The sequence below is a fragment of the Colletotrichum acutatum genome (assembly GCF_030867785.1).
Source record: "Colletotrichum acutatum strain CBS 112980 chromosome Unknown BDZ83scaffold_174, whole genome shotgun sequence".
Taxonomy (NCBI): domain Eukaryota; kingdom Fungi; phylum Ascomycota; class Sordariomycetes; order Glomerellales; family Glomerellaceae; genus Colletotrichum; species Colletotrichum acutatum.
In genome coordinates, this window is record NW_026849168.1 from 1 (window position 1) to 26,248 (window position 26,248).

A 26,248-nucleotide genomic window follows, 5' to 3' on the forward strand; every position below is an offset into this window, starting at 1 on the left:
AATCAGAACCTGCAGGTCTTCTTCGGGCTCTGCGTGTGCATGTCCATTGATGCCGTTGACTCCGTTGACCCCATTAGTGACGGGCGTCTTTGGTATCGGAATTGATGTCGCGTGCCGTTCCTCAACTTCCTTCTGGAAATCAAGTTTCTCCAACTGCGTAAAGACAGTCCACGCCTTCCACTCGTCTTTGCCAGTGTTGCCAAGCTTGAGCAAGCCCTTTCCCTCGCCATGTGGCGTCTTGAAGGTGAAGCCAGTTTGGATCCAGACCATGCCGTCGAAATCGAGGAGCAACGGCTTCAGTCCGCCAAGCTTGTTGGTCTGTAGCTCGGAGAGGCCATGGTTCGCTGAGGCTAGGTACTTTTTGATGTTGTCTTGACCTTGCTTGCAGGTGAAATCCCATGAGAGGCCAACAATGTCTCTCCACCAGCAGTTGTCGATGAACAAGTCGGAGATGTTGCTGAAAGACCTTTCAGCGAATCGCTTTTCAAGTTTGGAGAGCCATTCACCGGAAATCTTTTCCGCGTCGACTTCTTCCTTCTTGACGCCTTCTTGTAAGGTCAAGGTTGGGATCTCGGGGAGTTTGAAGCCGTCCATTTTGTGAAACAACGATGATTGAACAGCTCAGAAACTTGATTGATACTGGCGAGCTCGTGTCGAATGGCTCGGGAAAAGAGAAATCAAGGCTAAAAGCCCGTGTAAGTCAGATTTGGTAGGGAATGACAAGGGTCTGGGACCGTTTACTCGTGATCTCCAAACGTCGGGGAGATAGCGTCAGATAGCGTACCCGTCATCCGTCAACCCACTTGGCAAATTCCCATCTCACCCACCATACCCCAAAACGTCTATAGGCAACCACTCAAATCGAGATCCGAAACGAATTCGTCCTCTTTTTGTTCAGACTACTCCCACGAGTGGACCTGGGCAAGGTGTCATTGGGGTTCCCCATCTCTGTAACCTTACATTATTGCCAAGAAAGCCAGTTGCTGAAGATGACCGTACCAGAGGCTGTTTTTACTCTTTTAGCTTCGAAGGAGCGATGGAATTGATGGATAAGATCATCTTATCTGATCATACCCCACCTTTCTATTCGCGCAGATCGACATTGTTCTCCCAATTACGGCATGGTGAGCTGGTTCGGCTGGAGTGGGATCAATAACGTGCACAAAGTAAAACCCGCGAATGCGACAATATGCGCGGGAAACGCTGTAGGATATACTTCTTACTAAGTCCTTAGTGGGCTGAATACGAGATCCTACGAGGATCCAGTGAGGAGATTCTGTCGCTGAAAAGAGCATACTTTATTAGCCAAGATGAAAGATTGCGATGCTGCATTACCTTATGTTTAAGAAGTTACCTTGCTTAGAAGATCCATGCTGGTCAAAAACGACCACTGACCAGACCAAGTGCGGTTTTTAGCCTTTGAAAATGCTTTAGCAGTAAATATCGAAGTACGAGTTCTGGCTCAGTTCAGGTCTCAGTTCTTTACTTGATGGAAAACCTCCCAATGTTTTTTGGCACACCTTCATCATCTAGCAGACTAATTCGCTCGCCAATGCCAAGCCCAACGTCAGCACCGCGTTCCGCGGCATCCAAGCCTCGGGCCACAATTCCGAGAAGATCAAGCATTGCTTGGCTCCTTGATCCACCAGCCCTAAAGAATGGGTCTGTCGGCAACTTGCCGGCGCGTGGACAATCGAGAAAAGTCCGGATGTCCGCAATGGGCAACATCTATGTTTTGGTAGGGTGAATCGTTTAGATGTTTGATGGAAAATGTAACTAAAAGATTCAAAGTTAAACGCAAAAGTTTCCCAATGCTCGTTGACAGTCTTCGTCTTTTGGAACAAAATTCTCAAGAGATTAGAAGATGCTCAGAGGTAAGGTAGTTCGAAGTCCGGATTCTGGATTCCGAAGCAATACCTCGCAAGATGTAAATGTTTGGTAACTGATCAAGATCTCGAAACGGTGAGACCGTGGAGATGAATAGAGCAGCCAATCAATACATCATTACACAACCGTGCCAGTAGAAGATGGGAACTGTAGAGACATAACGAGGAAAGCTACCCTTTCTTAGCTTTGTACCTCGGTGTATGAACAGCCCTGTCATGGACTTAAAGCACAAACCAACTCAGATTGTTCGTCCCTAAAATTCAGAAAAGCTTTTGTAACGTCGAATGTTTTCCTGCTAATGTTTAATGAACCACTGCATGTGAGGCGCAAATCCCACGGTCCATACTTCCCCTACAGCAACCTGATATCGATTCATTACTGATGGCATGAGCTGGACCGTCCCAACTACCTGATCACGGGATCCAACCACGCTATGAGCTGGGTAATCTCAGTGAAATGTACTCGCATAGCTCTTGATCAAGACTGGGCTTCGTGCTGGCTGTCACCCTTGCGGCCTTGCGCGGCCCATGTACGTGGGATGCATCTGCGATATAACACTTGCGATGGACCTCGCGTAGCTCAAAAAGTGCGCTTGAGTGAAGATTGCTATCATGCCCAGGAGTTCAGGCTCATCGTGGGTAAAGAGAATTTGCCTACACCTAAGCAAGGAACGTTCCATGTATTTGTGCCATGATTTGCTTTTCGAAAGGCTGCCACCTATCCCTGAATCCAAGAAAGAAAAGTTACAGCCCTCATTTAAACTGCGAGAATTGTTTTCTCATGTCCGAAAACTGTCAGCGAAGTGTTTCCCGTCATATGCGCAGTATGCGCCACCTACTTCTTTGCTAGCCTAGCTTTCCCTCGGTGAGCTCGCCCACAGTGAGGACATATTACATATAAGTTCATTCAATCACCCCTTCATTCTTCTTCTCTTCTTCTTCTTCTGTTGCTTTCCGAATCCCGGACTTGCGCATAAACAAAGCCGCAAGGTACAAGGGTCAAAACTTCTCTCTTCTCGCAGCCTTAAATGCACACCTAGTGAGTGCTCTGACATCCTTGCGCTGAAACTTGGCAGTGTGCAAACCTCCAATCCTTCCACGAGCCGATTTTCAGTTTGTCACAGAAATCAATTATCATCTGGTAACATGCATCCAGTGAAGTGGATGATGTCGATGTCCGAGAACATGCGAAGATATCCAAAAGACAAGTCGGGACCTGGAGAACCGCTAGCGTCGGATCTGAGCGAGGACGAATCAACTCGCGTTGGCTGCACCGTTTTGGCGTCTTTAACTGGGGTTTCCCGGCTCGACATTCCAATCCCGCTTCGACCTTCGCTTAGCTGACACCGCCTCGACCTTCCGTCCTAATACCTAGTTGAGCGAGCATACGAGACTCTCGCGATGAAGACTGGATAGGCTAAAGGAAAGAGAGGGACATAAAGCCATTCTTAAAGAAATTCGAACTCTGTATCCTGAATGACCGTTCATGCACTGTTTCTTTGCTCAACAAGTCCGCACGTGTTAAGTCGACCTTAAGCTCTACCAGTGTGCAAGTCTCTCACCAAACACACTGCAAGCAAGATGGAGGCCGTACTATCCCTCAACATCACCGAAGCGTCAATAAACCAATTGCAGGATGCGCTGAGTAACTCTCAAATCACAAGCGTAGACCTTGTCGCGCGCTTCCTTCATCGAATCGGCAAATTCGATCATCGCGGGCCATTATTCAATTCCATCTGCATCATCAATCCCAAAGTCTTCGATGAGGCACAGGCCTCGGATGCCTACCGCGCATCAGGACGTCCCCCAAGGTCTCTAGAAGGAATCCCGTTCACCGTGAAAGACAGCTACAAGGTGAAGGGGCTCACAGTTGCAGCTGCGTCCCCAGCCTTCGAAAGTCTCGTTGCGTCTTCAGATGCCGCGGTTGTCGAGCTACTACGGGCTGCCGGAGCAGTATTAATTGGGAAGACCACGATGCCTCCCATGGCCGACGGAGGAAGCCAGCGAGGTCTCTACGGCCGTTCAACCAGCCCTTATAACCCCGAGTACTTGTGCACCAGCTTCGCGTCAGGCTCTTCATACGGGTCCGCAGTATCCACGACATCTTCGTTCGCCCCTATTGGTCTCGGCGGTGAGACAGTCTCATCTGGTCGAGCACCAGCTTCGCACAACGCCCTGGTGGGATACTCACCGTCAAGAGGCGTCATTCCTTCTCGCGGCCATTGGCCGCTGTACCCGACGTGTGATGTTGTCGCACCCCATACCAAGTCTGTCACTGACATGCTGACGCTCTTGAACGCCATTGTTGCCGACGACGCACACCCGAAAGGTGACTTTTGGCGCGAGCAGACGGTTGTGCCTGTTCCACTCAGCTCGGAGATCCGGCCAAGGGACTTTCTATCCCTAAGAGATCCGGAGGCATTGCGAGGGAAGCATATTGCTGTCCCCAAGTGCTACATCGGGAAGCAAACTTCTTCCGGATACTCTACAGTCTGTTCGGAAGCCACGCAGCAATTATGGGAGCAAGCTCGAGTTGATCTGGAAAATCTGGGCGCTAAAATCACCGAAACTGATTTCCCTCTAGTCGAGAACTACTCAACGCAACTCTTCCCTGGGCAAGCTGCCAGCGTGCCAGGCATACCGAGCACCTGGATTGATACCGAACGGTGTCAGATGATTGCCACAGCATGGGATGACTTTCTGCGCAACAACAACGATTCCGGGTGCCCTTCGCTGGAAGGCGTTGACTACCGCCAAATCAACCCCGACTTTGCGCCGTTGGATGATCGGTCGGAGCACACCGAGCAGCAGAACCATGTCCGGTACGCAGAGATGATTGAATTCATCCGCAACCGGCCCAGCTCTATCTACGATCTCGCAGGTTGTGCAGATGCATTGATCGCTCTCGAGGAGGCTCGTAAGAGAGACTTGGAAGACTGGATGGATGAGAACGGCTTTGACGCTGTCGTCTTTCCCACGAATGGCGACGTTGGAAGAGCTGACTCCGAGGACAATCGTGAGTCCATGGCATATTCTCTGAAAGACGGTTTGAAGTACTCCAATGGCAACCGTGCCTTGAAGCACTTGGGCGTGCCTGCCATCACTGTGCCAATGGGAACGCTGTCGGACAAGAAGATTCCTGTTGGGTTGACATTTGCGGGCAAGGCTTGGAGCGACAGCGATCTGTTGCAGTATGCGTGTGCGTTTGAGTCCTCAAGAAAGCGAAGAGAGAGCCCCTCGTTGGCACCACAACTGGACACAGACCTAATCCAGGTCAATTTGAATCAAGCTCGTGTCATGCATCAAGGGAAGCTCGAGTTGCTCGTCTCTTGCGTGGACGTAGAAGATGATGCCTCGACCGAGGACTTGGATAGACGTCACGTCACTCTCACTGGGTTGTTGGAAGTCGACAACTCGTATGAGGCAGCGTCGATGCAAGTCTTTGTTAACGGGGATCGGATGAAGTCTCCCATACTCAGGGATACCCAATGGGAATGGTCTGGAATGCTGGAACGGAAGAAGATCAAGGAGAGATATCCAGTTCAGGGCAAGGTTGCTAGAGATCAGTTCATGATTGTGGTGTTAGCTCAAACTTTAGGTGGTGACTCAAGTGGTCGCTTGGTCATGATTGATTGAAAGACAGCGTAAGTAGCTAATAGTTAGAAACTTGAATGATAGTACTTGGAACCGAATTTACGTGAAGAGATATTCCCTTCGCATTGTGCAGTGGTGTGCAATGGGCGAAGTTGGTGCGGCTCACTTACGACATGCAATAAGTCGATGCTCTCTTGCATTGTTGCTGAACCCTCGCCATTTGCTGAACGTGTAGTAATGATAGTAACTGATTATTGCTGTGGCACTTGTTTTGTTGGATACGGTCTCGAAATACTTATCGGAAAGCAGTTCGAAAACAATTCGCTGACCTTGAACTGCTTATTGCGCAAGCCTCAGATGTTGGGGCAATCAAAAGTCTCTGCGGAAGAGTGAGCTTCTCACGTCGGATATCAGTTTCTTGGCTGGGCTCCATTCATTTAAGCTTAGGTTGCCCCGGTTGTTAATCTTCATCTTTTTTCTGCGTGTTACCGAAAGTTTTACCGAACAAGAGTGCTGAAGGGCAGCTCTGTTGGTTATTCAGTGGTCCGTCTGTGTGGTGCAGAAGTTTGTTTCAATGAGACTTTTGTTGGTCGAGCCGCCGGTCCGTCCGTTTGCAGCAGCCACGCGGGCTTCAGGACCCATGAGTGATTTCTCTGTGGATGACTCAGAAATAGTGGCATTGGAAATCCCTCAGGATGTCCGTTGAGAGGAAGAATAATTTACCCAGGCAAAGGGCCCTTAACAATTATGACTAAGCCCTTCGAGAGGTGCCAGCAACTGCCGAAGTCGCACAGAATGCGCGCTGACAGGAGTCAGCAGCGGAGGATTCTCCGTGCATGTGCGGTGATGAAAATATCATGAGATGGAAACGGCCTAGACCCCCTCCAAGTTCTTCTTGGACCTCGGAAAAGTGCCGGGATCGGGCAAGGTACGGACATAAATCGCTCAGAAAGAAGATACTTTCGGACCTATTGCGATGCAGGAAAGGGAAAAAATCTGACAGTTGCAACTTACAAAGCATTGTCTAGAGAGAAAGAAAGAAAGAAAGAATGCAAAAGAGCCTGCATTCCAGCCGGTTGCGTGCCACTTCGCCGCCGTCGCGGTGAGCCGCGGCGAGGCATTTGCTTCACGTCAAAAGAAGTAGCCTCTACCAATTTCCAATCCCTCTGCTCACAAAACCAAGTTTCTCATTGGCAAACGACGTAAACCCCGCTAGATGGGTACAAGCTGCAAGCACTTCTCGCTAGAGCACTTAACAAACGTCTTGGTCGTCTTACCCCTCCATCCGTTGTTCGACATGACGCCAACTGGCCGTCACGTACCCGTCAAGTCCCGCCCGGTTGCCAACGCGGAGAAGGTGTTGGCGAGTTGGCAAAGCGGACACGCCCACCAACTGGCTCCAACTCTGTGTGCCCGGCGGTCCACCGGTCCATAGTTTCGGGGCAAGTGGAAGAGCCTGTTGGAGACCCGTGAGACTTGTCCGTGACTTTGTGACTTGCTTGGAGTAGTAGAGCAGTTCTTGGAAAACCGAAACGGCAGAGCAAAAAGCAAAAAGCTGGCTCGGGTATTGGAGCCTTGTGGGACCATTTTGTGAAAAACTAGCACCGTAGCACAATCCGCCCTGTCGATCGCTGCACACTACGCATGTCGTGGGCTCGTGGTTTGTCTCTAGGTTGGGATCCCCATCTTCCGACTGGCCAGAAGCAGACTCCGGTCCTTGCGGGTGACCCGTCCGCGCCTCCGCGCCGAGTCAAGCGTCAGGGCTAGAACCGCGTGGCGGCGGGTTCCCTTCTGTGCCTCTCGAACCAGTCAAGCTCGCTCGGTTTCTTTTGCCCTCCCGTTCGGCAGTACGCCCAGGTTCCCGTACGTTGCGTTGCGTTGTACCTGCATCCGCCGTCATCTCAAAGGCCATCCTTCTCAGCCCTTGGGCCTTGGCCGCCGAGGCCACCCCCTCTTTCAATGTTCCCTCGAGGCTCCAAGAGGCACAGCGCCCATAACTCCCGTGCTGGCATGAGATGTGGCCGACGCCTTGCCGATGTACCGCCCCTTGGCTCCCTTCTACTTGGGAGTCGGGACCTGAACTATGGATTAGCACGAGCCAAAGAGCGTTTGGTTCCTGAGCCGTTCCTGTCATTAAACCTAATCCGGGCCCCTTGGCGACCCATGAGCGATTTTCACCCCCTGACAGAGCGTACCCCCCTTTCCTTGTTGGGCCTTGGCCATGTCTTCCTCCTGGTCTTTTCTCCGACTTTGGCTGATTCTCTGCGCCTAACCAACTGACAAACTCCATGTGTCTTCCTTGGACCTTGCCTAGCGTAATGTTTCCCGCGGCTGGCCCTCCCGTTAGGGCTTCCTAAACTTAAGTTTCTCACTTTGTTTCTGACAGTAACACCGCAGCGTGATGAGGGGGAGGGGAAGATTTCTCTGAAGGTTCCACGGCCTCTTTCTGTTAGATTCATGGCAGTCCTTGATTGAACAATGAACCCGACTCGCCAACTCCTGCCCTGCGGGTCCGTTGAGTCGCTGACTCTCTTCAAAGACTCCAGGCACACAAACGTCTCCGGTCTTCTTCGGCCCCTCCCATCCCAGGCTCAAACTCAAAGGATCCAAGTCCAGCTGTGCAGGCGCAGTGTCATCGTGGAGGATTGCGGCGTCTGTGGGGACATAGCGCCTTGCTACGTGGGCCTCCGCAGATGGACCGAAGGGAATAGCAAGCCTGGCAAGGCACTGACTGCCAGCACGTGTGAGTGACATCTCATCTTTCCGGCTGATGTTTAACGTTTTCATCTCGTCTCCTGTAGGGATGATATTTTGTATATAATCCCCCAGTCCTATCTTCTTCTGGGATGGCCTTGTCCTGATCACCACCACCATCCTTACACTCCCTCTTCAACTCTTCTTCTTTCCCCAGTCATTCCCTCGGCCAGCTTTGAAAGCTCCCAGATCAGGCATCACTCTTTTTGAACGCTCAACCAGTAGCTTCACTCCTTCCCAAGCTCGAACCTCCTGTCCCTCGACGTGAAAGTCTTTACCACCCTCAGCCTCGAATCTTTGACAGCCGTCCACCTGGCCGCCATATCAACTACATACAATCCTTTTCGGAAAGAAATCCACATATCACCTTCAACTTCAGTCAAGATGTTCTCTACCACTTTGACCACCTTCCTTGCCGCCACGGCTACCTTGGTCTCGGCCGCTACCATTCCCATCCGGGACGCCGGCAAGTCCGGTTCATACAGCATGACGCCCCACGACTCCTACTCTTCTTCCATTGGTGTTCTCGGCTGCAAGATCGACACCAACCGCGTTGCCTACTGGCCCAACCCTCTTAGCTGCAACGACGTCTGCCTTAAGGTCTCCAACGGTGACCGAAGCGTTCACCTCCTCCGCATCGATCAATCTGGCGGTGCTTTCGACATCTCCTACGACGCTTGGAACTACCTCGCCACCGGCAAGTCTGCCACTGACGACCCCACCGTCGGTGGTGGTGTTCTCATGAACTGGGAAGCCGTCGATGCCAGCGAGTGTAGTCACCTTCTCAAGGACGGCAAGTTCCCTCTCTCTGCTGCGAACAGCATGAACTACCTTGCCTCCTGCCTCGCCGAGCCCGACAGCTTCGTCGCCAAGAACTACGCTCTCTACAACATCCAGAACCCTGCTTGCACCTGGGGTGTCGATGAGGTCTGCACCCTCAACCTGGCTGTTAGCAACCAGGCTGCCTGCCCCAGTGGCCTCGGCTCCGTCAAGGCTTTGACCACCCTCCCTGTTACCAACATTGGATACGGCACTGGCAAGACCGCCGTCGCTGTTCAGTGAACGCGCACAATAAGCACAGGTTGCTCAGAGATACCATGATACGATGCATACGAATATTTATGATACATGTACATATATTATAGAAAGGGACTAGACAGAAAAACGGAGTCGAATATTATTGAAACTACTTGAAAACGACGTGAATTCGTGCAGCTCAAGGTGAAACTGCAAGGTATGGTGCCGAAGGACTACAGTCAAATCCAAAGAGCTCCGCCACGGGCTAGCTGGATCCCACGTCCGCCATACAATCATCGACAGGAGGAGATACTGAGTCGTTCTCGCTCATTTAAAAGGCCGATGGTCAAAGCTCCAGCGACTCCACCGCCCTACTGCGGATATACTTAGTACAGAGGTAAGCTATGGCCATCTTCGTATTGCTAGCAGATCTCGTCAGAACTGATTTGGGTCAAGAATATGTCGGCGACTTATACTGAAAGGCCCAAACAGGCAAACACGGCCATAGCCGTGGTCCTTGTCATTGTCTCAGCCACATCGGTCGTTTGAAACGACCACTGCGGGCCTGCGGCGGTGCCCGGTTTTTTTTTTATTGCGGTATTCTTCAACTCCAGGGTATTGACTCGAGTTGGTGATCCGTAGATCTCTCTGCCGAGGTTCCGTGCTGAAAAATGAACTACATCCGTTATCCGTACTGACGCGGCAATTCCCGTAAGTATGTGGCGTCCATCATGTGTCTCCGTACATCTATACTTTTACAAACTCGTCGATATCAAAAACCCAGAAGTGAGCATAACTAATGAGTGGATATGCTTTTCACGAAAGCGGGCAGAGAGTGCAGCATTCATGAGACTGCAGCTTCATAGCTTGTTGAACTTGTATGGGAAAACTAGACAACGCAACCCGGTGCACTTAAACGCTCCTCAGAAACCGGCATCGCTTCTAAGCTTCTTTTGTCTGGCGATTTGCGACATTGTCACAGTTCGAGGTTCATACAGACGTTGACAACGGCAAGTTTATTTAGTTGGTTTCAACGGCGGGCCACATCTTCGTTTAGTCATGTGAAGGCATGCTGCAAAGAGAGCAACACAATCTGTTGACTTGCTTATCATCCTATCCTATTTGTGAGTAGGAAGAGCTAGACTTACTTTCTTGGCAAGGGAATGTATCTACAGTAACTAGACTAATTTGATTGACAACTAATACGCAGTTAACCGTCGGCCATATTGTCACCCGAACCGCTGGGTATTGAACAAAGGGGCTGAGGCTCTTTTGCTGCCCTTGTAAATATCGATGTACTTCCTATTGATGATATAATCAGAGCGTGGTTAATTTCGACTCATCCTGCTGATCCTAGCAGGCCACGGTTCGTCGGGTGAGATTTATCCGAAGCATTGAGTCTTTGACTTGTTGAAGCTTATACAAGGTGAATCTTAATGACGCTGCTTGTAGCGGACACATTTCTATTCATCGTGAAGCCGTGACATGAAAGGTGCTACGTTATTAAGAGGTTCTTGCCTAAATCAAGTCGCATTCAGAAGCCGCGACACCAATCAACGAGGTTTATTCCCGATCAGCCATCTTCAAGTAAGACCGATGTCGTTGACTCGTTTCCTTGCTGAAATCGACGTCGACGATAAGCAGTTTTTTAGGCTTTTCTCTTCTTTCAAATATTCAGACATGCTAAAACTATCGATCTCCAGTCACGCTACCTTACCTTGAGCACTACTCTTATTGTCACAATTGGTGTCGCTGAGACCTGCCAACGCGTAGACAGGCCCCACGAAGATAACGTAGAGGAGCTGGATCTTTGACCTCTGAATTTGAAAAGATTACTAGTAGATTATGTTGGGAAATATATGAGATACGGATTACTGAAGGGAAGACGAGGCAGGGACGCTGGTCCACGGAATAGTCCGTTTGTCCGCCGAAAAACGGAGGAATGGCCCGTTCTCGCGAAAGCGAGCATAGACATTGACTGCGCTAGAGTCACATAATGGTACGTCAGCATTCTCATCGCCCACTTTGCTCTTGGCTTCTGTTTGGTTTCTGGCAATGCCAAAATCTTGATTGGCCTGGTGCACTAAAGCCTGGACCCTTAAACTCGGCGCAAACCCATCTAGTTGACTAAACGGAACAAACCCAGATACATACAGGTATGCTCCCCATGACCGCCAATGACGAGTGATAGATTGACAAGATGATTATGCCGTTCGATTACGGGAAGCGGGGAAATTAGCATACATCTTCGGAGTGTTACAGGCGGCCGTAGAGAGGATTCATCTCAAAGGCAAGACGTCACTCCACACGAGCCAAGAACTAGACTCCCTTCAATATATGCGGCGGCAAAGTAGCATACTGCAATACTCCGTTGGCCGACCGCATAGTAGGTACCGACTGACTGTAATACTTTCCGGTTTCATATCCACCAGCCCGGACTACGGTGAACATAAGACCCCGCTAGCCGTCAACGACAGCCACCCCTCGTCCCACTCAGTTTCGTTATAAAGGGATGCAGGATTCCTTCTTCTGTAAACTTCTTTACAGATGTATAGTCACATTAGGATATCTGTACAACAGTTGTGAGAAAGTTCCACCCATCGCCCCAGAAACATTGGCTTACACATTTGATAGCAACTTACAACGACAATATCAACATCGCCGAAACAAGAAACGATGCTTAACTCAAGCTTCTCACACCGTAAAGCTCTAGTCCAGGAGAACTCAAATTCCAAGGATGTCCGAACTGTCATACCATCCAAATCTCAACATGAGGCCCCGATCAAGAAGACCGTGGGAACTACTCGGCAATCGCGCTCAAGCTGGCCGAGTTTTCAATGGTGGCTTATGGCCATCCCATCGTTCATCATTTCAGCTTACGGTGCTGCATTCTTCACCGGAAACACCCCGGGTGATCCACAAATCAAGGCAAGAATCATCAGTTCACTCGGAGGCGTCATCCACATCGGGGGCTCCCTTGTAGCGATGGGCCTCGGCCCCTTCCAGTTCCTCCCGCAGCTGTGGCAGAAATACATCCAGATTCATCGCTGGTTAGGATGGGTCTACGTCCTTGCCGTGACGACTGGTGGCATCGCTGCGTTCTACGTCACATTCAACAGTGAGGCGCTGGCATGGGGCAAGGTCGGCTTTGCTCTCCTCGCCTTGGGATGGCTTGAGACTGCTAGACGTAGCATTGTTGCTATTTGGTCGAATGGAGACGTCAAGAGTCACCAAGCTTGGATGACGAGAAACTTTGCTCTGACCTATGCCGCAGTGATGCTGCGATGGCAGTTGCCCCTGATGATCGCCGCTGGTATGGAAGTCAAGTTTGCGCTATCTATCACTGGATACATCTCTTGGATACCGAATCTTTGGTTTGTCGAACGCTTTGTGTTAAGCCAGAACTGAGCATACCTTAGTCCAAGTCATGGTCTTGAGGAGACCCCGGCTGTGGAACCATCACAACTCCTTCTAATATCATACTAAGACGTGTAATTCGTCTATCGAGTTACTCAATAATTCATTAATGATTGCAGCCGATGTGATCTGCGGTATGTAGGTCCCCGGCTGCAGCGAGCCAAGACTAGAGCGATGTAGCTGGCGGTGTTTACTTACAGCGCGGACTTTTGCAAAGCCGGGCAGAGGCCGAAAGGTTTCGGTTGGCAGGGCTAGTTCACAACTTCACACAACACATGTTCAATGCCAGATTGTATTTTTTATTTTCCGAAATTTGTCTAAGCAACTGGTTCTACCTTCTTGACAACCTTGGCCGGAACGCCAACGGCAACTGAGTACTCTGGAATATCTCTGTTCACAAGCGCACCGGCACCAATCGTGCACCCCTTGCCAATGTTGATTCCCGGTAACACTGTGACATTCGCTCCGATCCAGCAGTCATCTCCAATGGTGATGGGCTCTGCGTACTCGACGTTATCTCTCCTGGACTGCAAGGCAGTCTCGTGGGTTGCTGTGATGAGACTGACTCCTGTGGCAAAGAATACATTGTTCCCAATGGTCACATGAGCACAGTCGAGAATGACGCAGCTTTACAGATCATCGGTCAGTATCGTCTGTTTCATGGGAGAATGGGGCAACTCATTCAAAGACCACATACTTGAAGTTGGCATAGAAGCGATCTCCGACCGTGATGTTGCAGCCATAATCAACTTGCAAGCTAGGCTCGACATAGACATCTTTTCCAATACCGCCGAAAAGCTCCTTGATCATGCCCACTCTCTTGTTGGCGACGTCGTCTGCAGATTCGTCGTCTCCTGGAACGTAGGTGTTGAATTTCTGAGCCAGTCGACGGGCACGGTGTCTTGATGCTACCAGTTCAGGCGCCATGCAACTGTAAAGCATGCCAGAGACCATCTTCTCGTAGTCGTCGCACCAGGGCACATGCTCGAGGGTCTTGGCGAAGGCAATAGCCCTATCGTCCTTTTGCGTACGAATTGGTGGCACCATCTTGGCCACTGTATAGTTGGCTGTTGATTGAGAGGCTCAAGGTGAGATGTGGCGTTGGAACATCGTCGTCAAAATTTGGGATGTCACCACCTTATATTGGGCTACCAAGGTGGTGGAAGCGGTGACTCCGCCCGCCATTTCAAGTACGAAAGCGAGGGACAGCGCATGACGCTAAGTCATTTGGCTGGGGAAACTTCCTCATTTGGTAGACATCCCAACAGGTCGCGGACGACTCCGCAAGCGCATTTAAACTACGGGGTGCGGGGTTGAGGCACCATGAACTTCAGACGACTTCTAAAATTCCGCGAAAAAGGAAGCGAGAGACGTTAGAGCTTCAACTCTTCAGAGGTGGAGTTGAGGACAGACTGCCTTTTTAAAAGAATGATGTGGCTTTAATGTGAATGTTCATAGCTGATCAAATAATGTGGCATTAGGACTGCTGACCACGCGTCATCTGACGGATCCTGTGCCACAAGCCAAGTCGCTGAGACTGGTTGCCACGCTCCTGAGGCTTCACACCATGAGCGAACCAACAAACAACATGGACTCTAGCGACCTCGGCGACTCTCACGGAACCTATGAGGTGTGTGAGAGAGCTGGAAGACCCTGCGCCACATTTTCTCAGCTCTGCCAAGCAAAAGCGGTTGACCAAAGATCAGCAACGTTAAGCCACGAGATAGCATCTTGGCTTACCGCATTAGTAAATCTAAAGTCGTTTTGAACCGTTCTTTTCAAGCTCCAAGTATTCCTTATGATGTTCAAGACAAAGTAGCAGATTTTTGAGGCTTTCCGAGCCTGGGTAAAGGAGGTATTAATGCAAATGTCTTTCCCAACCTTAAACGCATTTAGATCAACGCAGCAGTGAACCAAAAACAAGCATCATCAACAAGCCACACCAAGTAAGATACTACCGCACCTTTGTTACATAAATACCTTACAGACCTTATTCTTTACAACCTCTCTGAGATGTATGAACTTGTTTCCCTCGTCAACAAACGCATCGATCAACACAACCAGATATCACACAATATGATGAGCACCGGCTGCGACGCAACACCAACGCCATCCGGCTCACGCTGCGAAGTTCTCCGCCAGGTTGAACGACTCGGTGGTGCCCAAACAATGATAGACCGGGACGATCTCGCAACCGGTACCACAACACCATTATACGTCCTGCACAGCAACAAAGAAAATAAGACCGTTACCGTGTTACATACAGACCCCCGCGCGCAGGTTTCGGGTCAAGCGTTGAGCACAGCGAAATATCACTCCCTGTCCTCGAAAATGGACGTCATTCTCCGCGGCGTGCCGATCAAGATGAAGACCAACACAATGGGGAACTCTCACAGGTTCGTCCATCAGGGTCTAAGCTATAGTTGGAGTGTCCCAATTCGAGCATGTCGATGAACGCGATGTACCTGAAAGATGCCGGGGGCAACCTGCTGGCGACGTGGAAAAGATACCCTGAAGGCAGGTCCAGCGGCATCATTGGACAGTCTGCCCCAACATTTGAGATTTACGTCCCACCATAGAGCCTCGACATGGACATGGTGATTGTTACAAGGCTGGCAGCGGTTGAGTGATGAGTATTGGCTGTACAATACACTGTCTAAGAGCATCTACCTCACTCTAGGGCTCACCTAGAATGGCCGCTTTCAGCGTCGCTAAGCAAAACTCAATATATTATAGACCTTTGTGTTCGATTAAGAAGATGCGCCGACTTGTTTAGCAAACTTGACACGTAGTCTCGCTTTCGCTTTTAGACACTGCGAGGTATCGACAAATCGCCTTTGCTCTTTGATATTTGTGTCGATTACCCGACTCTCACAGGTCGAGTTTATTGTGGACCCCTGAGTAGGAAAGACTGCCGTAAGGATCTCGCGCTGCTCGCATAGGAGCGGATATAGCGTTATAGCATAATGATCTCTCGGCGCACAAAAGCCTGAGTCTCTGAGCCACGCCTCATGCAAGGTCCTGCCTTGGCAGCCGACTCGTCACGTACTCTACGCCACTTTGAGATCTCAGTCAACGTGTGATGTTATTGCAAGCGAATCGGGGTAAATTTCTATGGACGCAAATATCAATACACCGTACGCGTATTCGTGCGCCAGTAGGCAAAGCTACAGCGTTCCATTTCCAGGATTAACATACCAAAGGATTACGAGGATCTGCGTGTGACTCTTTACCACGGAGAAGGCGATTGTCTTAATGTTTCCTGGACGCCAGATTTCTGTATACGATTTGTGAACAATACGTGAACTTTTGAGAAAAGCGTGGCGTATCCTGTCGGGCCCAGCTGACCCGTAGACTTTTTTCTTTTTCCGTACATCCATCGCAATGACTGCAGGGTCCAAAGAATACTAATGAAGTCACGCCGTAGCTTTAGAACTTCCTATGATTGCGAAGATCCAACTTGGATTGCGACGTCATTATAATACGCCGGCAAATGTGAGCAGGTGAAATCAGTATCCTTCGATGGAACTGGACATCGTTACTGGTTAAGTCAACGTGTATGACCCGCGTATTTCTGGCTATTTGATTGGCTGTGGCGTAGGAGCGAGGCAGAATACATGTATCGACGAACAGAATACGGTAACCCTGTCGTAACATGGTTATGCCCATCGCTGTGCGAATCGTGGTTTGTTTGGGCCGATAACTGACAGGCTTTCTGGGCTGCATGTGCTCGGTACGATGATTGATGTCATGAGCTCCATTCCTCTATTCCTTTGATCCTTGCCCACAAGAAGATCCGCGTTCATTATGATGTCCAGACAGTTTTTACACGATGCTAACCAGACCTCTTAAATTGGTATGGAGACACAGGGTGGGAGACTGAGGTGGAAGCAGCATGGTCTAGTTACCTCGGGGCGCAGGCAATTGTCAGCTTCTGCTTGACTTGAAAATTCGTCAAACTTTCTCTCGGCCGACTTTATAGCGAGCTTTCAGTTCAGGTACACAGCTGAGCGGAGGTGCCAATACAGCGTTTCAACAGCAATTATCAATTTGATGACACACCATAGCTCTCATCCTGTTGCGCAGAATTCTCAAAGTGTGGTCAACCAGATCAGTTCTACCAATTTCCACTGCCTGTATGAGGGACCACATAAGACAGTCAAAGTCTGCCCGACATCCTTTCATCATTCAAACTTTCCAAGGCACTTTATGAGCGTCCAGGATCCTGCTCTCAAGCAAACCTGCCGACATTAACTTCACGATGTTTTTTCTTTTTACCCCGTTCCTAATGACTTGGTTTACTGCTATGGTGTTAGCCCAAAATTCGACCTTTACAAATCCTGTTCTACCAGGCTTCTATCCAGATCCGAGCTGCATTTTCGTCCAAGAGCTCAACCACACGTTATTCTGTGCTTCGTCCAGCTTCTTGGCATTTCCGGGTCTACCCATCACAGCCAGCCAAAACTTACAGGATTGGTCACTCATCAGCAATGCATTCTCTCGCCAAGACCAGTTACCTGACTTTGCAGGACCTCTGACGGAGACGGGGGGTATTTGGGCGCCGACTTTACGATTTCGAAATGGCACTTTCTTCTTGACATCCACTCTGGTTCTGGACTACCTGCCTGTCAACGACTCATCTCGATGGAGGAACTTCATTCTGACGACTACCGATCCTTATAATTCATTGAGTTGGTCTCAACCACTTTTCTTTGAAGCAAACGGATACGACTCTAGCCTGTTCTGGGACAGCGATGGCCAGACTTATGTAACATGGGCAGGATACCCCGACGTGCTTCCAGGCATATTTCAAGCCGTTATCGACCTCAAGACAGGCGAAATTGGACAAGCTTTAAATATTTGGAACGGCACGGGTGGCGAAGCTCCAGAGGGGCCACATATCTACAGAAAGGACGGGTTCTACTACCTAATGATCGCAGAAGGGGGCACGTTTCTTGGGCATATGGAGACAATTGCTCGATCTCGAAATGTCAACGGACCTTACGAACCAAATCCGGGGAATCCCATTTTGACCAACGCAAACACGACGGAATATTTCCAGGCTGTAGGTCATGCTGATTTGTTCCAGGATGTCATTAAGAATTGGTGGGGAGTCGGGCACGCTATCCGCATCAACTTCGACAACAAAGCCATTCCCATGGGACGAGAAACTGTGCTTTTCCCCGTGACATGGGACACAGGAGAGTGGCCTGTGATGTCTCCGGTCCGAGGTAGGATGTCTGGGTGGGCCTCTCCATCACCTGTGAACAACCTCGTGCACTCTTACACCACAGTTGTGGTAGATGACAATATCGATTTCGTCAAGAAAGAAAGGCCCAAACATTTGGTACACTGGCGTTATCCCAACGATACTCTTTACAATTTCACACCTACCGAGGAACACTGTGGTCTTCAACTGCTACCTTCAGCAGGGAATCTTTCTTCTACAAAATATAATGACGGTGCCAGCGATGCAGTCACACTTCTGCTACGTCGTCAATCGCACAGCTTCTTCACCTTCAGTGTTGACTTCGACATCAGTCATATGAGTGACGTAGACGAAGTTGGTGCGACAGTGTTTATAAGTGAGGCAACTCACTTTTCCCTCGGGATCACGCAACCTGCGTCGGCTGAGACCAACGGTACCGCGAGGAAAGCGGCACAACTCCGGTTCCGAGGTAATTACAACGATGTATCGACTGAAAGAGTTGTTCCTACTATGTTACTGCCGGTCTTGGAGGAGCAAAGAATGACGCTGGAAATCAAGGCATGCAACACCACACACTACGCATTCTCCGCTTCGCCGACAGCCCATCAATCAGCAATGAAAATCGTCGACTACGCCCCAGCAGCTCTGTTACGGCCAATCTTCACCGGTAACATGAACCCCCATGAACCCGATGCTATACTGCAAATTCATTAACTTTGACTTCTTAGGTGCTTTGGTAGGAATATACGCGACTTCTAATGGGGAAAACTCCCGAGGTCACATCTGTATCCCTGGTTGGAGATATCAAGGGGACGGTCAGCTGAGAGATTGAGAGACAGAAGGCCTACAGGTTCATGTGAAAGGAGATTGGTAACGCACTTCGACACCACCCGTGTAGCGTATGAGTCGATAGGCGCATCATGATACATACAGTATGTGGTCTGCACTAGCCAGCTGCCAAAGAGTAGCCACTTCACTTAGCCAATTCAAACCGTTGATCACTGTAATATTCTAATAGGCCAGACTTATCCTCACGCACCATGAAGCTCATTGATTTGAGGGTATTGTTGATCATAGGCTGGACTGTATGCAAGTTTTCATTATATTTCCATTTCTAGTGCCTAGATACTAAAGCGTTAGAACAGTTTAAGTGACCGACAGCAATCAAGAGATAGCAAATCAGACGAAGTTGCTGCAAGTACAGAGTCAATGTTGATACTTTGCCAATGATGATCCGTTCTGCCTGTATTTCCAGGGACGACGCAACGACAACAGGACTATATGGTCTCTAGCAACAACTCTTCAATGTACATCAAACCCAAGAGCAGGATTCGGCCTGTTAGCCCTATGTTATGAAGTCATCTTCAGGAATGGCTCAAGTTGAGTATGTTGAAATATCGAAATAGCATTGTTTGGCGCAAGAGGATATTCACCCATCGCTCTTCTGTTGCCTTGATGAGACTCAAGACAACGGTGACAAAGAAAGTTGCGTTGAAAAAGTTCGAGTCTTGACTTTACAACGTCTTTGTGTGTTGCTCCCAGTCACAAAGCCTAGAAGTCGAAGTATTTAAGTCACAAAGAACCAGCAAAGGTCAACATTCGTATCTTTGTACTTTGGCACCCACCGCATTGTGATTTGATCGTCAACTTCAGTGAGCAGTCGGATCCTAGTCCCGGCGGAAGGAGGCTTCTTGCCCGGGTACCTTAGTGATGACCAGAGATGATGGGACCCATCTTGCCTCTTCCACGTCCTATATCAACACGTCTCCTGTCACACTCTTGCTCGTTGTATCACGAGGCCTCGTCTCTATCCCTCCCGCAGAAAGCAAGCCAACTCACAAAACAGGCGAGAGCCTCCTTTCTCATTTTCAGCCTGCTCCTTCCTTCCTTCTACTCTCAAAGTGATTATCCCTCCATTTCTATTCTCTACTTGCCTTGAATCATTCCCGGCTTTTCCATCATCGCCCACTCTCTTTCTTCCTCAACCGCTTCTGCCCCCAGCTTGACTACATAGCAACCATCACAAGCTTTTTAGATTCGCCTTCTACTCACATCCTTCAAGCACCTTGACATACTTCGGCCATCACCCAAATTTCAATACCAACATGGACGAGTTCTGCGTTCGTCTTCTCTCCTACTTTGACCGCGGCATGGACGGCAAGCCCGGCCGCTGGCCTCATTCCCTCCCTTCCCCCGAGGACATGGCGGGCGCCGGCTATCGCTTCGATGGCAACCAGAAAGTCGGAGGCGATATAGTCGTCTGCGATTTCTGCACTATGCAGGCTTGGGCGTGGGAGCGCAAGGACGACCCGTTTGCTCAGCACATGGAGTCGAAGAGCTGCGACTACGTCGACAGCGAGATGTTCAGGCAGCATCATGACAAGTTCCTTCAGAAGCAGGGCGAGACCAAGAAGATGGACGACCCGATGCTCACGCCTCCCACCACTCCGACCAAGAAGGCTTACAAGCCTCGCCGCAGGCTCCGCCTCTCGCCCATCATCACTCTGTTCGACAGCATGCCTTCCCAGGAGGCGGACCCCAAAATCATCAGCGGCAACAACAAGCCTGTCGAAATCGCGATTTCCACCGGGGAGACCAAGATTCTTATCAAGATCACTGACGACGGCGAGCGAGGTAAGTCGCCAGTTTCTACCCTTTCTCTTGCCTCCATGATGCTAACAAGTCGGGCAGCCACCAAGAGAATCCGTCTCGAGTGAGCAGCCCCGCTCTTGCCGCTCGGCGAAAGACAACATGAACGTTACAATTACAACTTCTACAATCAAACATACTTGCTTCGAGTACCCCCGTTCGTCCCATCTATTCCAACTTGCGAAACGCTCGGGAATGCTGACATCCCTCACCAGTATATCAGAGATTGCTACGTTATCACTTTCATTCAGTGCGTGGACTAATGACGGAGAGATCATCACCCCGTGGGATCACGGAACCACAATGGCACAATGAGACGCATCTATAGCGAGCCAGAGAGCTCGAAAATGTTACGAACGACCAATATCATGTGCCTAAGCATGGGCAAGATACCGACATGGACGAAAAGGATTACGGGAAATGTACTAAAACTTGCCCAGATGAGCAAGTATGACACTGGTGGATGAGTTTCTCGAGGGCAATGCATGGCAGCAGTCGTCAGATATCGACCATCAGCTGCATGTGGCAAGAGCCATCAGAAGACTTGCCCCAAAGGTGGCGAGAGGAAATACAAATCATCATCATGAGGCAGTAGCCTGTCTCTAGGTAGCAAAGAGACATCTGTATAATTCACTCATCCAAGCTTGCGGTCTAAACCAGCCTACATGACATTGTGAGATTCAGTGGCGAATATCCAGTCACCAACTGTTGACTCCTTGTCTGCCCGTGACATGGCAAAACGGCTACCTCTCCAGCCAGATTCTTCCTGTAGATGAGACCAGCGCCTCAGCCGTCCCCAGGTCTCACAGATCACCGCCTTCCTCCTCGTCGTCATAACCCGTTGCCAAACGGCCTATAGGGGCAAAGTGACGGGTGGGCAATGCACGACAGGCAAGACACACCATAGCAAGTGCCAACTGGGAGCACAGCACGCGGGGGATTGAAAGGGGCTGAAGGGCTGTCGGTGTCCGCGGGCCGTGAGACATTAGCACAGAAACGTGGGTGTGTGACACACACGCATACATCTACAAACCGAGTCTGGCGAGGCTTACTTCAACGTATGCCTAGACATCTAGTTGCTTGATTTTGCCTGCATGTGGTATCAAACAAGAGTGAGAGGATGTGTGTGTGAGGCCCCGTCATTGTGAGCGCAGTGACACCGCTGGGATCCTGCGCCGCAGCCATCAATCCCTCAACCAGAAATTCGAACGTCGCGTTGTGCCTGTTGTCGAAAAAGTGAGCCACTCGTGCGCTTCCCCTTCCAGGCCGACCGGAGGATTATTAACAAACGCTGAGCGCACTGGCGAATGTTCTTCGTGGTGAGAAATGAGTCGAAATAGGCACTTGATCAGCGCGTGTGGTAGCCGTTAGGATCCGTGAGATGTCCCTTGTGGGTGTTCCTTAGGCAGCTCCCGGTCGCCTGCTCTCTGCATTCTGTTTGGTCAGCGGTCAAGTTTGCACGTTGTAGTAAGGTGGCGAGGTAGGTAGTATCAGCGGCCATCCGCAGCGGCGAGGCGGGTTCGTTCCATTTAGCTCGGGTTCCAGCGTAGGGCTAGGTGCAAACCGTACTACGAATGGAACGGCTGTCAGGTGGGCGGGCGGCGGTGCGGTGTGCTGCGGGCTGTGCGGGAGCGCTCGTGATGGTCGCATCGCCGGGTGACAGGATGGGCGACCAATGACCTTGGCGATGGGTGACAGCCACCTAGATGTAGGCAGACTTCTTGTGAGATGAGGCAGCTTTTGCCCAGGCGTATTTAATGAAGCAGCGGGACTGCTCATGATGTGATATAGTGAGTGAGCTTCTGAATATCGTGTAAACGAGAACGAAACGTGTACCAAAAGCACAAACACCAAAGTAAATCACGAGACCGAGACGAGAAGCTACAATGACAACCGTCAATCAATACCAGCGAAATGGCAGATCAGGCCGCCCATCGGGGCGCAACCCGCTCCGTACCGTCTGGCGCGAGACGTACGAGGTCTGGGATGGGGTCTGCTACGGCGTGGGCAAGGCCTATTTCAAGATCACCGGCAGATGGTGATATGCCGTGGGGCAGGCAACATGGCCGGCAGACGTATGGATGCATCATCGCATTCCAGTATAGCCTTGACGGCCCGCCGGGTAGTGACGAATGACGAACAACACATGAGTAATGAGTAAACGAATAACGCGCCTAATGATTAACGACAAACGGCAACCAGAGACGAGAACATAAACGACGGAGCACCGGGGTGGAGGAATCAAGCATTTCGAGTATTCCGAGATCAACATTAGGGAACCACAGGCAGGCACCACTTACTTTTGTTGACTGGAACCATCATTCACCAATCCGACGAGGAAGGCCAGATTAGACCAGATTGAAAGAAACAACCCGCTTGGGCGAACAGCAAGATTGGCATCGACAACCCGCCCACCGATGACGTTGGGCCTGGGAAAATCTTGATCAGCGGCGCAGACTCCAGAGCGTAGTGTCCATCTCTTGGCACTGTGGCAGATAGTTCAGCTGGAGGCGGATTCAGTGGTTCCCCATCAACTTGATACGGACTTGAGGGGATCATCCTGCCAGAGTGGGCCCCTTCAAGGCTCAAGGTTTTGGTGACGCTGGGAGGGAAAGGGGACGGTCGCTGTTCGGGTGAGCCGGGGGGAGATAAGCAACAAGGACTTGCTTGTGAGGAATGAGGATAAGGCGCGAGACTCCGAGGAAAGAATAGGTATCGAGAACGTGGGAGCTGCGAACACGGCGGACGGGGATCCCGCTGGGTGGCCGCGGGATGATAGCCGGGTGGGATGGATGGACGCCTTTTGCGATTTGGGTCATTTGAATGAGTGTGAAACGGGGCGCGAGCGACACCGAAACGATCTTCTTGTCGACTGTCAACAAGAATAGTAAACGAATGCGGTACGAGAAGGGAATGCTTGGTTGGAGTTGCACTGCCGCAGACCACGTCGCATGGAATCCATAGAATAGAGGATCCGAATATACGATCAGCAAGACTCTGGTGGTTCTCGAATTCTGATAAACGGGTCACTTCTTCCAGTACAGTGAATTGTACCGATAAATGGGCCAAAGGTCTCATTCTCGGGGGAGAAACGAGACGCAAGACGGGTGAAGGAAAAGCAAGCAAATCGTTTGTCCATCGTATTGGCTTCCTGCGAGGCAGATGAACCAGTGTCGAGAAGCCCACATAAACCACAATTCTGTCGTTGGAAAATCGGGGCGGCGAGCATAAAGGTGATTCCAGATTGAGATTCGCACGACCGGGTTTGATGGTTTGATGCTGGGCCTTGAACCAATGCCAACAGCGTATCCGACATTAGGACCGGGTCCCTCTGGCTCCCTCTGGAGACTCTCTGGATGTCTGGGTCGTTTAAGCCTGGCGCTAGGCCAAGAGTAAACAACTTAAGGAAGGCCACACCAAAAAAAGAGTTAATTGGACTCCCGCTTCGCCGGTCCTATTTTTGTTGCTCTTGAAAGTTGGCAACTGGCGAGTAGGTGGCCATACGGATACATACGCTACCAGTATGGGTGCTGCCAGCACCAACACGGTACTGGAAAACCCCGCCGAGTCAGGGAACATGGCGATTAGCGCTGACTGCACTGCTGGTCAGAACTAAAAGCCTTCACTGTGTACTCCGTAGAAGTAGCACACCCACACAGCCTGTAGGTCTGCCTCCAAGCCTCGTATTGGCGGCAATATGAAGTTTTGCCTCCGGGGCTGTAGTTGACAGTTTGTCGATGCGCTGCTTCATCGACAATTCGGAGAATTCGGTCGGCCTCCGTGCGTCCCGAGCTGGTGGTGAAGCAGTCCGTCATGCGTTGGCTAGCTCAGCTCGATTTGCATTTGCTCAGCAGTGAGGCATCCGTCAAGCAAGGACACGAGCAGATTGCGCAGCGCTTTGTCATAGGACACTTGCCAGAAACATCGGTCCGTCTGGGTTCGAGTGCTGAGAGACAGCAACAGCCGAGCGCTGCAAGCCTGATGGATCATGGATGGATGATGTGGGATGACTGGAGGAACGGACGCATAGTGGGATGATTGGCCTGAAGGCCTGGACCGTCGCTGCAGTCAGACTATGTACCGAGTACATTGCTTGACGTCGGCGCATCTGCTGGGAGCCTGGCACTCTGGTGTGTTCTGCTCCTGCATTGCACAGAGTATTGGATTGGCCACTGTAACATTATCTGTGGTTCTCGCTGGAGATTTAGGCCTTTGGCGAGTGACACCTCGGAAGCTGATATTGACAGTCGAGTTGGACACGGTGGAGGAGACAACAAGAAAGCAATGCCGGAAGTTGATTGCAGTGCCACCAAGGAGATGTATCCGTATCTGACAGATGAGGTTGAAAAATTCTTTCAGATCGCTGCCGTGTTCGTCCCAAGCATCTTGGATTGGACCGGGCAGAGTCGGTGGGAGTTTGCCATGGCAGACCTGAGGGGAGAAGAGCGCGCTGGGCAGTGGCTGGGCAAAGGGCAACAACCTGTGAACTGAAATTGACTTTCTTTCTGGTTAGGCGCTGCGGGTATCGACAGCGGGACGTGATGGGAACTGAGTAGTGAGGCGTAGAGGACGGACGACAAGAAATGCCAATGCTGCGAGGTGAATGACCTCTTAGCAAGCCAGGTCGAAGAGTTCTTGGTTCATCTGCTGAGGCTAAAGATGGTGATAGTTGATGCTTGGCTCACACGATGGCCTCCAATTCTGTCGATCTACTTGTAGGACCTAGTATAGAGGCTAGAGCATCTCGGCGTCTTGTTGGAGGGGCTCAATGGTTCTGGTAGGCGGGTGCATTGGTGGCACACCCATGAGCTGTGAGCCTGTGATGGACCAGACGAGGGACGGCGGCTGGGTTGTGAGAAAATGAGCCCGGCGTCCGCAAGTCCCGGTCTGGAAGGTCAGCCGGTTCTCCAGGCCGAAGCTCACCTTGAGTGGAGATTGCCCCTATTTCTCGCTATTTCACTAAAGGCCTTGGTGGATGAGACGGTGGACCGTGGCCCCGGCCGCTACAGTGTGAATTGGGGGTTGGTGATGGTGCCCTGGTGCCCTGGTGCAGTGTTTTTGTGTTGGTTCGAGACGGCGCCAGAAGGAAAGTGAGTTGTCGGGGAGAAATGCAGTGAAGATGAGACCATAACATTATCGTATGGTAGATACCTGTGCAGGTGTTAGCGAATTACTCGGACGTCATAGGATGATTTGGATGGACCTCTGTCCACACTGTGCCAAGTCTCTCACAACCTTGAAACGAGATGAACATGGCCCAGGCGGTTCCCGGCGTGCATCCAGGGTACGTATCTCGTCCCTCTTCTTCTTCTTTCGCGTAGAGAAGAAGGTTCTTAGGTAATATGACATTCCTTTGGTAGGTTCGGTTGGCAGATGCATGTTGAGTGCAAGTGCTAATTTGGCACATGTGCAGGTACCTCGTGATTCAATAGTGTCGCGCAGTGGCTTCAGGTACCGTCGCATCTTCTCTTTTGCTCGTCTCGTCCAAAGAATGGAAATGAAGATGCAGGCAATGAATAAATGGTGCTAAGACGGCTGCGCCTCGCTCTCGCGCCGGCTATTCGTGTCTGCGGCCTGGGTGTCTGAATGTGCGTGCCAATGGTGTATCCAATAAGCGGCATCAATTGCTGAATGTAGAGATGCACGTATTGGTGTTTGGTACGATGAGACGGTAGCGCAAGTATTCACGAGGGGATCCAATTTGCGCATCGAATACGGGACG

At 50.6% G+C, this 26,248-nt stretch overlaps 9 protein-coding genes across 9 annotated transcripts; 6 read left to right on the forward strand and 3 right to left on the reverse strand.

Annotated features, from left to right (window-relative positions):
- Positions 1 to 9: 9 nt before the first annotated feature.
- On the reverse strand, positions 10 to 594 carry BDZ83DRAFT_757600 (uncharacterized protein; the record flags this gene model as incomplete). Its single annotated transcript, XM_060514917.1, has 1 exon — positions 10 to 594. A coding segment is annotated over one exon (585 nt), but the record flags the coding sequence as incomplete, so codon positions are not given.
- A 2,789-nt stretch (positions 595 to 3,383) lies between these two features.
- On the forward strand, positions 3,384 to 5,558 carry BDZ83DRAFT_683511 (amidase). Its single transcript, XM_060511231.1, has one exon. The coding sequence runs from the start codon at positions 3,468 to 3,470 to the stop codon at positions 5,520 to 5,522; it is 2,055 nt and encodes a 684-aa protein (XP_060358739.1). The 5' UTR covers positions 3,384 to 3,467; the 3' UTR covers positions 5,523 to 5,558.
- A 3,060-nt stretch (positions 5,559 to 8,618) lies between these two features.
- BDZ83DRAFT_757602 (uncharacterized protein) lies at positions 8,619 to 9,296 on the forward strand (the record flags this gene model as incomplete). Its single annotated transcript, XM_060514918.1, has 1 exon — positions 8,619 to 9,296. The coding sequence occupies one exon, from the start codon at positions 8,619 to 8,621 to the stop codon at positions 9,294 to 9,296; it is 678 nt and encodes a 225-aa protein (XP_060358740.1).
- Positions 9,297 to 11,740: 2,444 nt separating this feature from the next.
- On the forward strand, positions 11,741 to 12,780 carry BDZ83DRAFT_133273 (uncharacterized protein). The gene is made up of 2 exons (XM_060501230.1): positions 11,741 to 11,833; positions 11,886 to 12,780. Exon 2 carries the CDS (start codon positions 11,928 to 11,930, stop codon positions 12,657 to 12,659), a length of 732 nt encoding a protein of 243 aa, XP_060358741.1. The 5' UTR covers positions 11,741 to 11,833; positions 11,886 to 11,927; the 3' UTR covers positions 12,660 to 12,780.
- A 172-nt stretch (positions 12,781 to 12,952) lies between these two features.
- BDZ83DRAFT_640720 (galactoside O-acetyltransferase) lies at positions 12,953 to 14,032 on the reverse strand. The gene is made up of 2 exons (XM_060509512.1): positions 13,366 to 14,032; positions 12,953 to 13,295 (listed from the first exon to the last, which is right to left on the reverse strand). The coding sequence occupies exons 1-2, from the start codon at positions 13,713 to 13,715 to the stop codon at positions 12,986 to 12,988; spliced, it is 660 nt and encodes a 219-aa protein (XP_060358742.1). The 5' UTR covers positions 13,716 to 14,032; the 3' UTR covers positions 12,953 to 12,985.
- Positions 14,033 to 14,683: 651 nt separating this feature from the next.
- On the forward strand, positions 14,684 to 15,459 carry BDZ83DRAFT_640722 (uncharacterized protein). Its single transcript, XM_060509513.1, has one exon. The coding sequence runs from the start codon at positions 14,745 to 14,747 to the stop codon at positions 15,120 to 15,122; it is 378 nt and encodes a 125-aa protein (XP_060358743.1). The 5' UTR covers positions 14,684 to 14,744; the 3' UTR covers positions 15,123 to 15,459.
- A 1,515-nt stretch (positions 15,460 to 16,974) lies between these two features.
- Positions 16,975 to 18,709, forward strand: BDZ83DRAFT_591570 (beta-xylosidase; the record flags this gene model as incomplete). The annotated part of the gene is made up of 2 exons (XM_060506447.1): positions 16,975 to 18,544; positions 18,606 to 18,709. 2 exons carry the CDS (start codon positions 16,975 to 16,977, stop codon positions 18,707 to 18,709), a joined length of 1,674 nt encoding a protein of 557 aa, XP_060358744.1.
- Positions 18,710 to 19,982: 1,273 nt separating this feature from the next.
- On the forward strand, positions 19,983 to 20,594 carry BDZ83DRAFT_757605 (uncharacterized protein; the record flags this gene model as incomplete). Its single annotated transcript, XM_060514919.1, has 2 exons — positions 19,983 to 20,511; positions 20,569 to 20,594. 2 exons carry the CDS (start codon positions 19,983 to 19,985, stop codon positions 20,592 to 20,594), a joined length of 555 nt encoding a protein of 184 aa, XP_060358745.1.
- Positions 20,595 to 22,576: 1,982 nt separating this feature from the next.
- Positions 22,577 to 23,857, reverse strand: BDZ83DRAFT_133314 (uncharacterized protein). Its single transcript, XM_060501231.1, has one exon. The coding sequence runs from the start codon at positions 23,602 to 23,604 to the stop codon at positions 22,849 to 22,851; it is 756 nt and encodes a 251-aa protein (XP_060358746.1). The 5' UTR covers positions 23,605 to 23,857; the 3' UTR covers positions 22,577 to 22,848.
- Between the last annotated feature and the right edge of the window lie 2,391 nt (positions 23,858 to 26,248).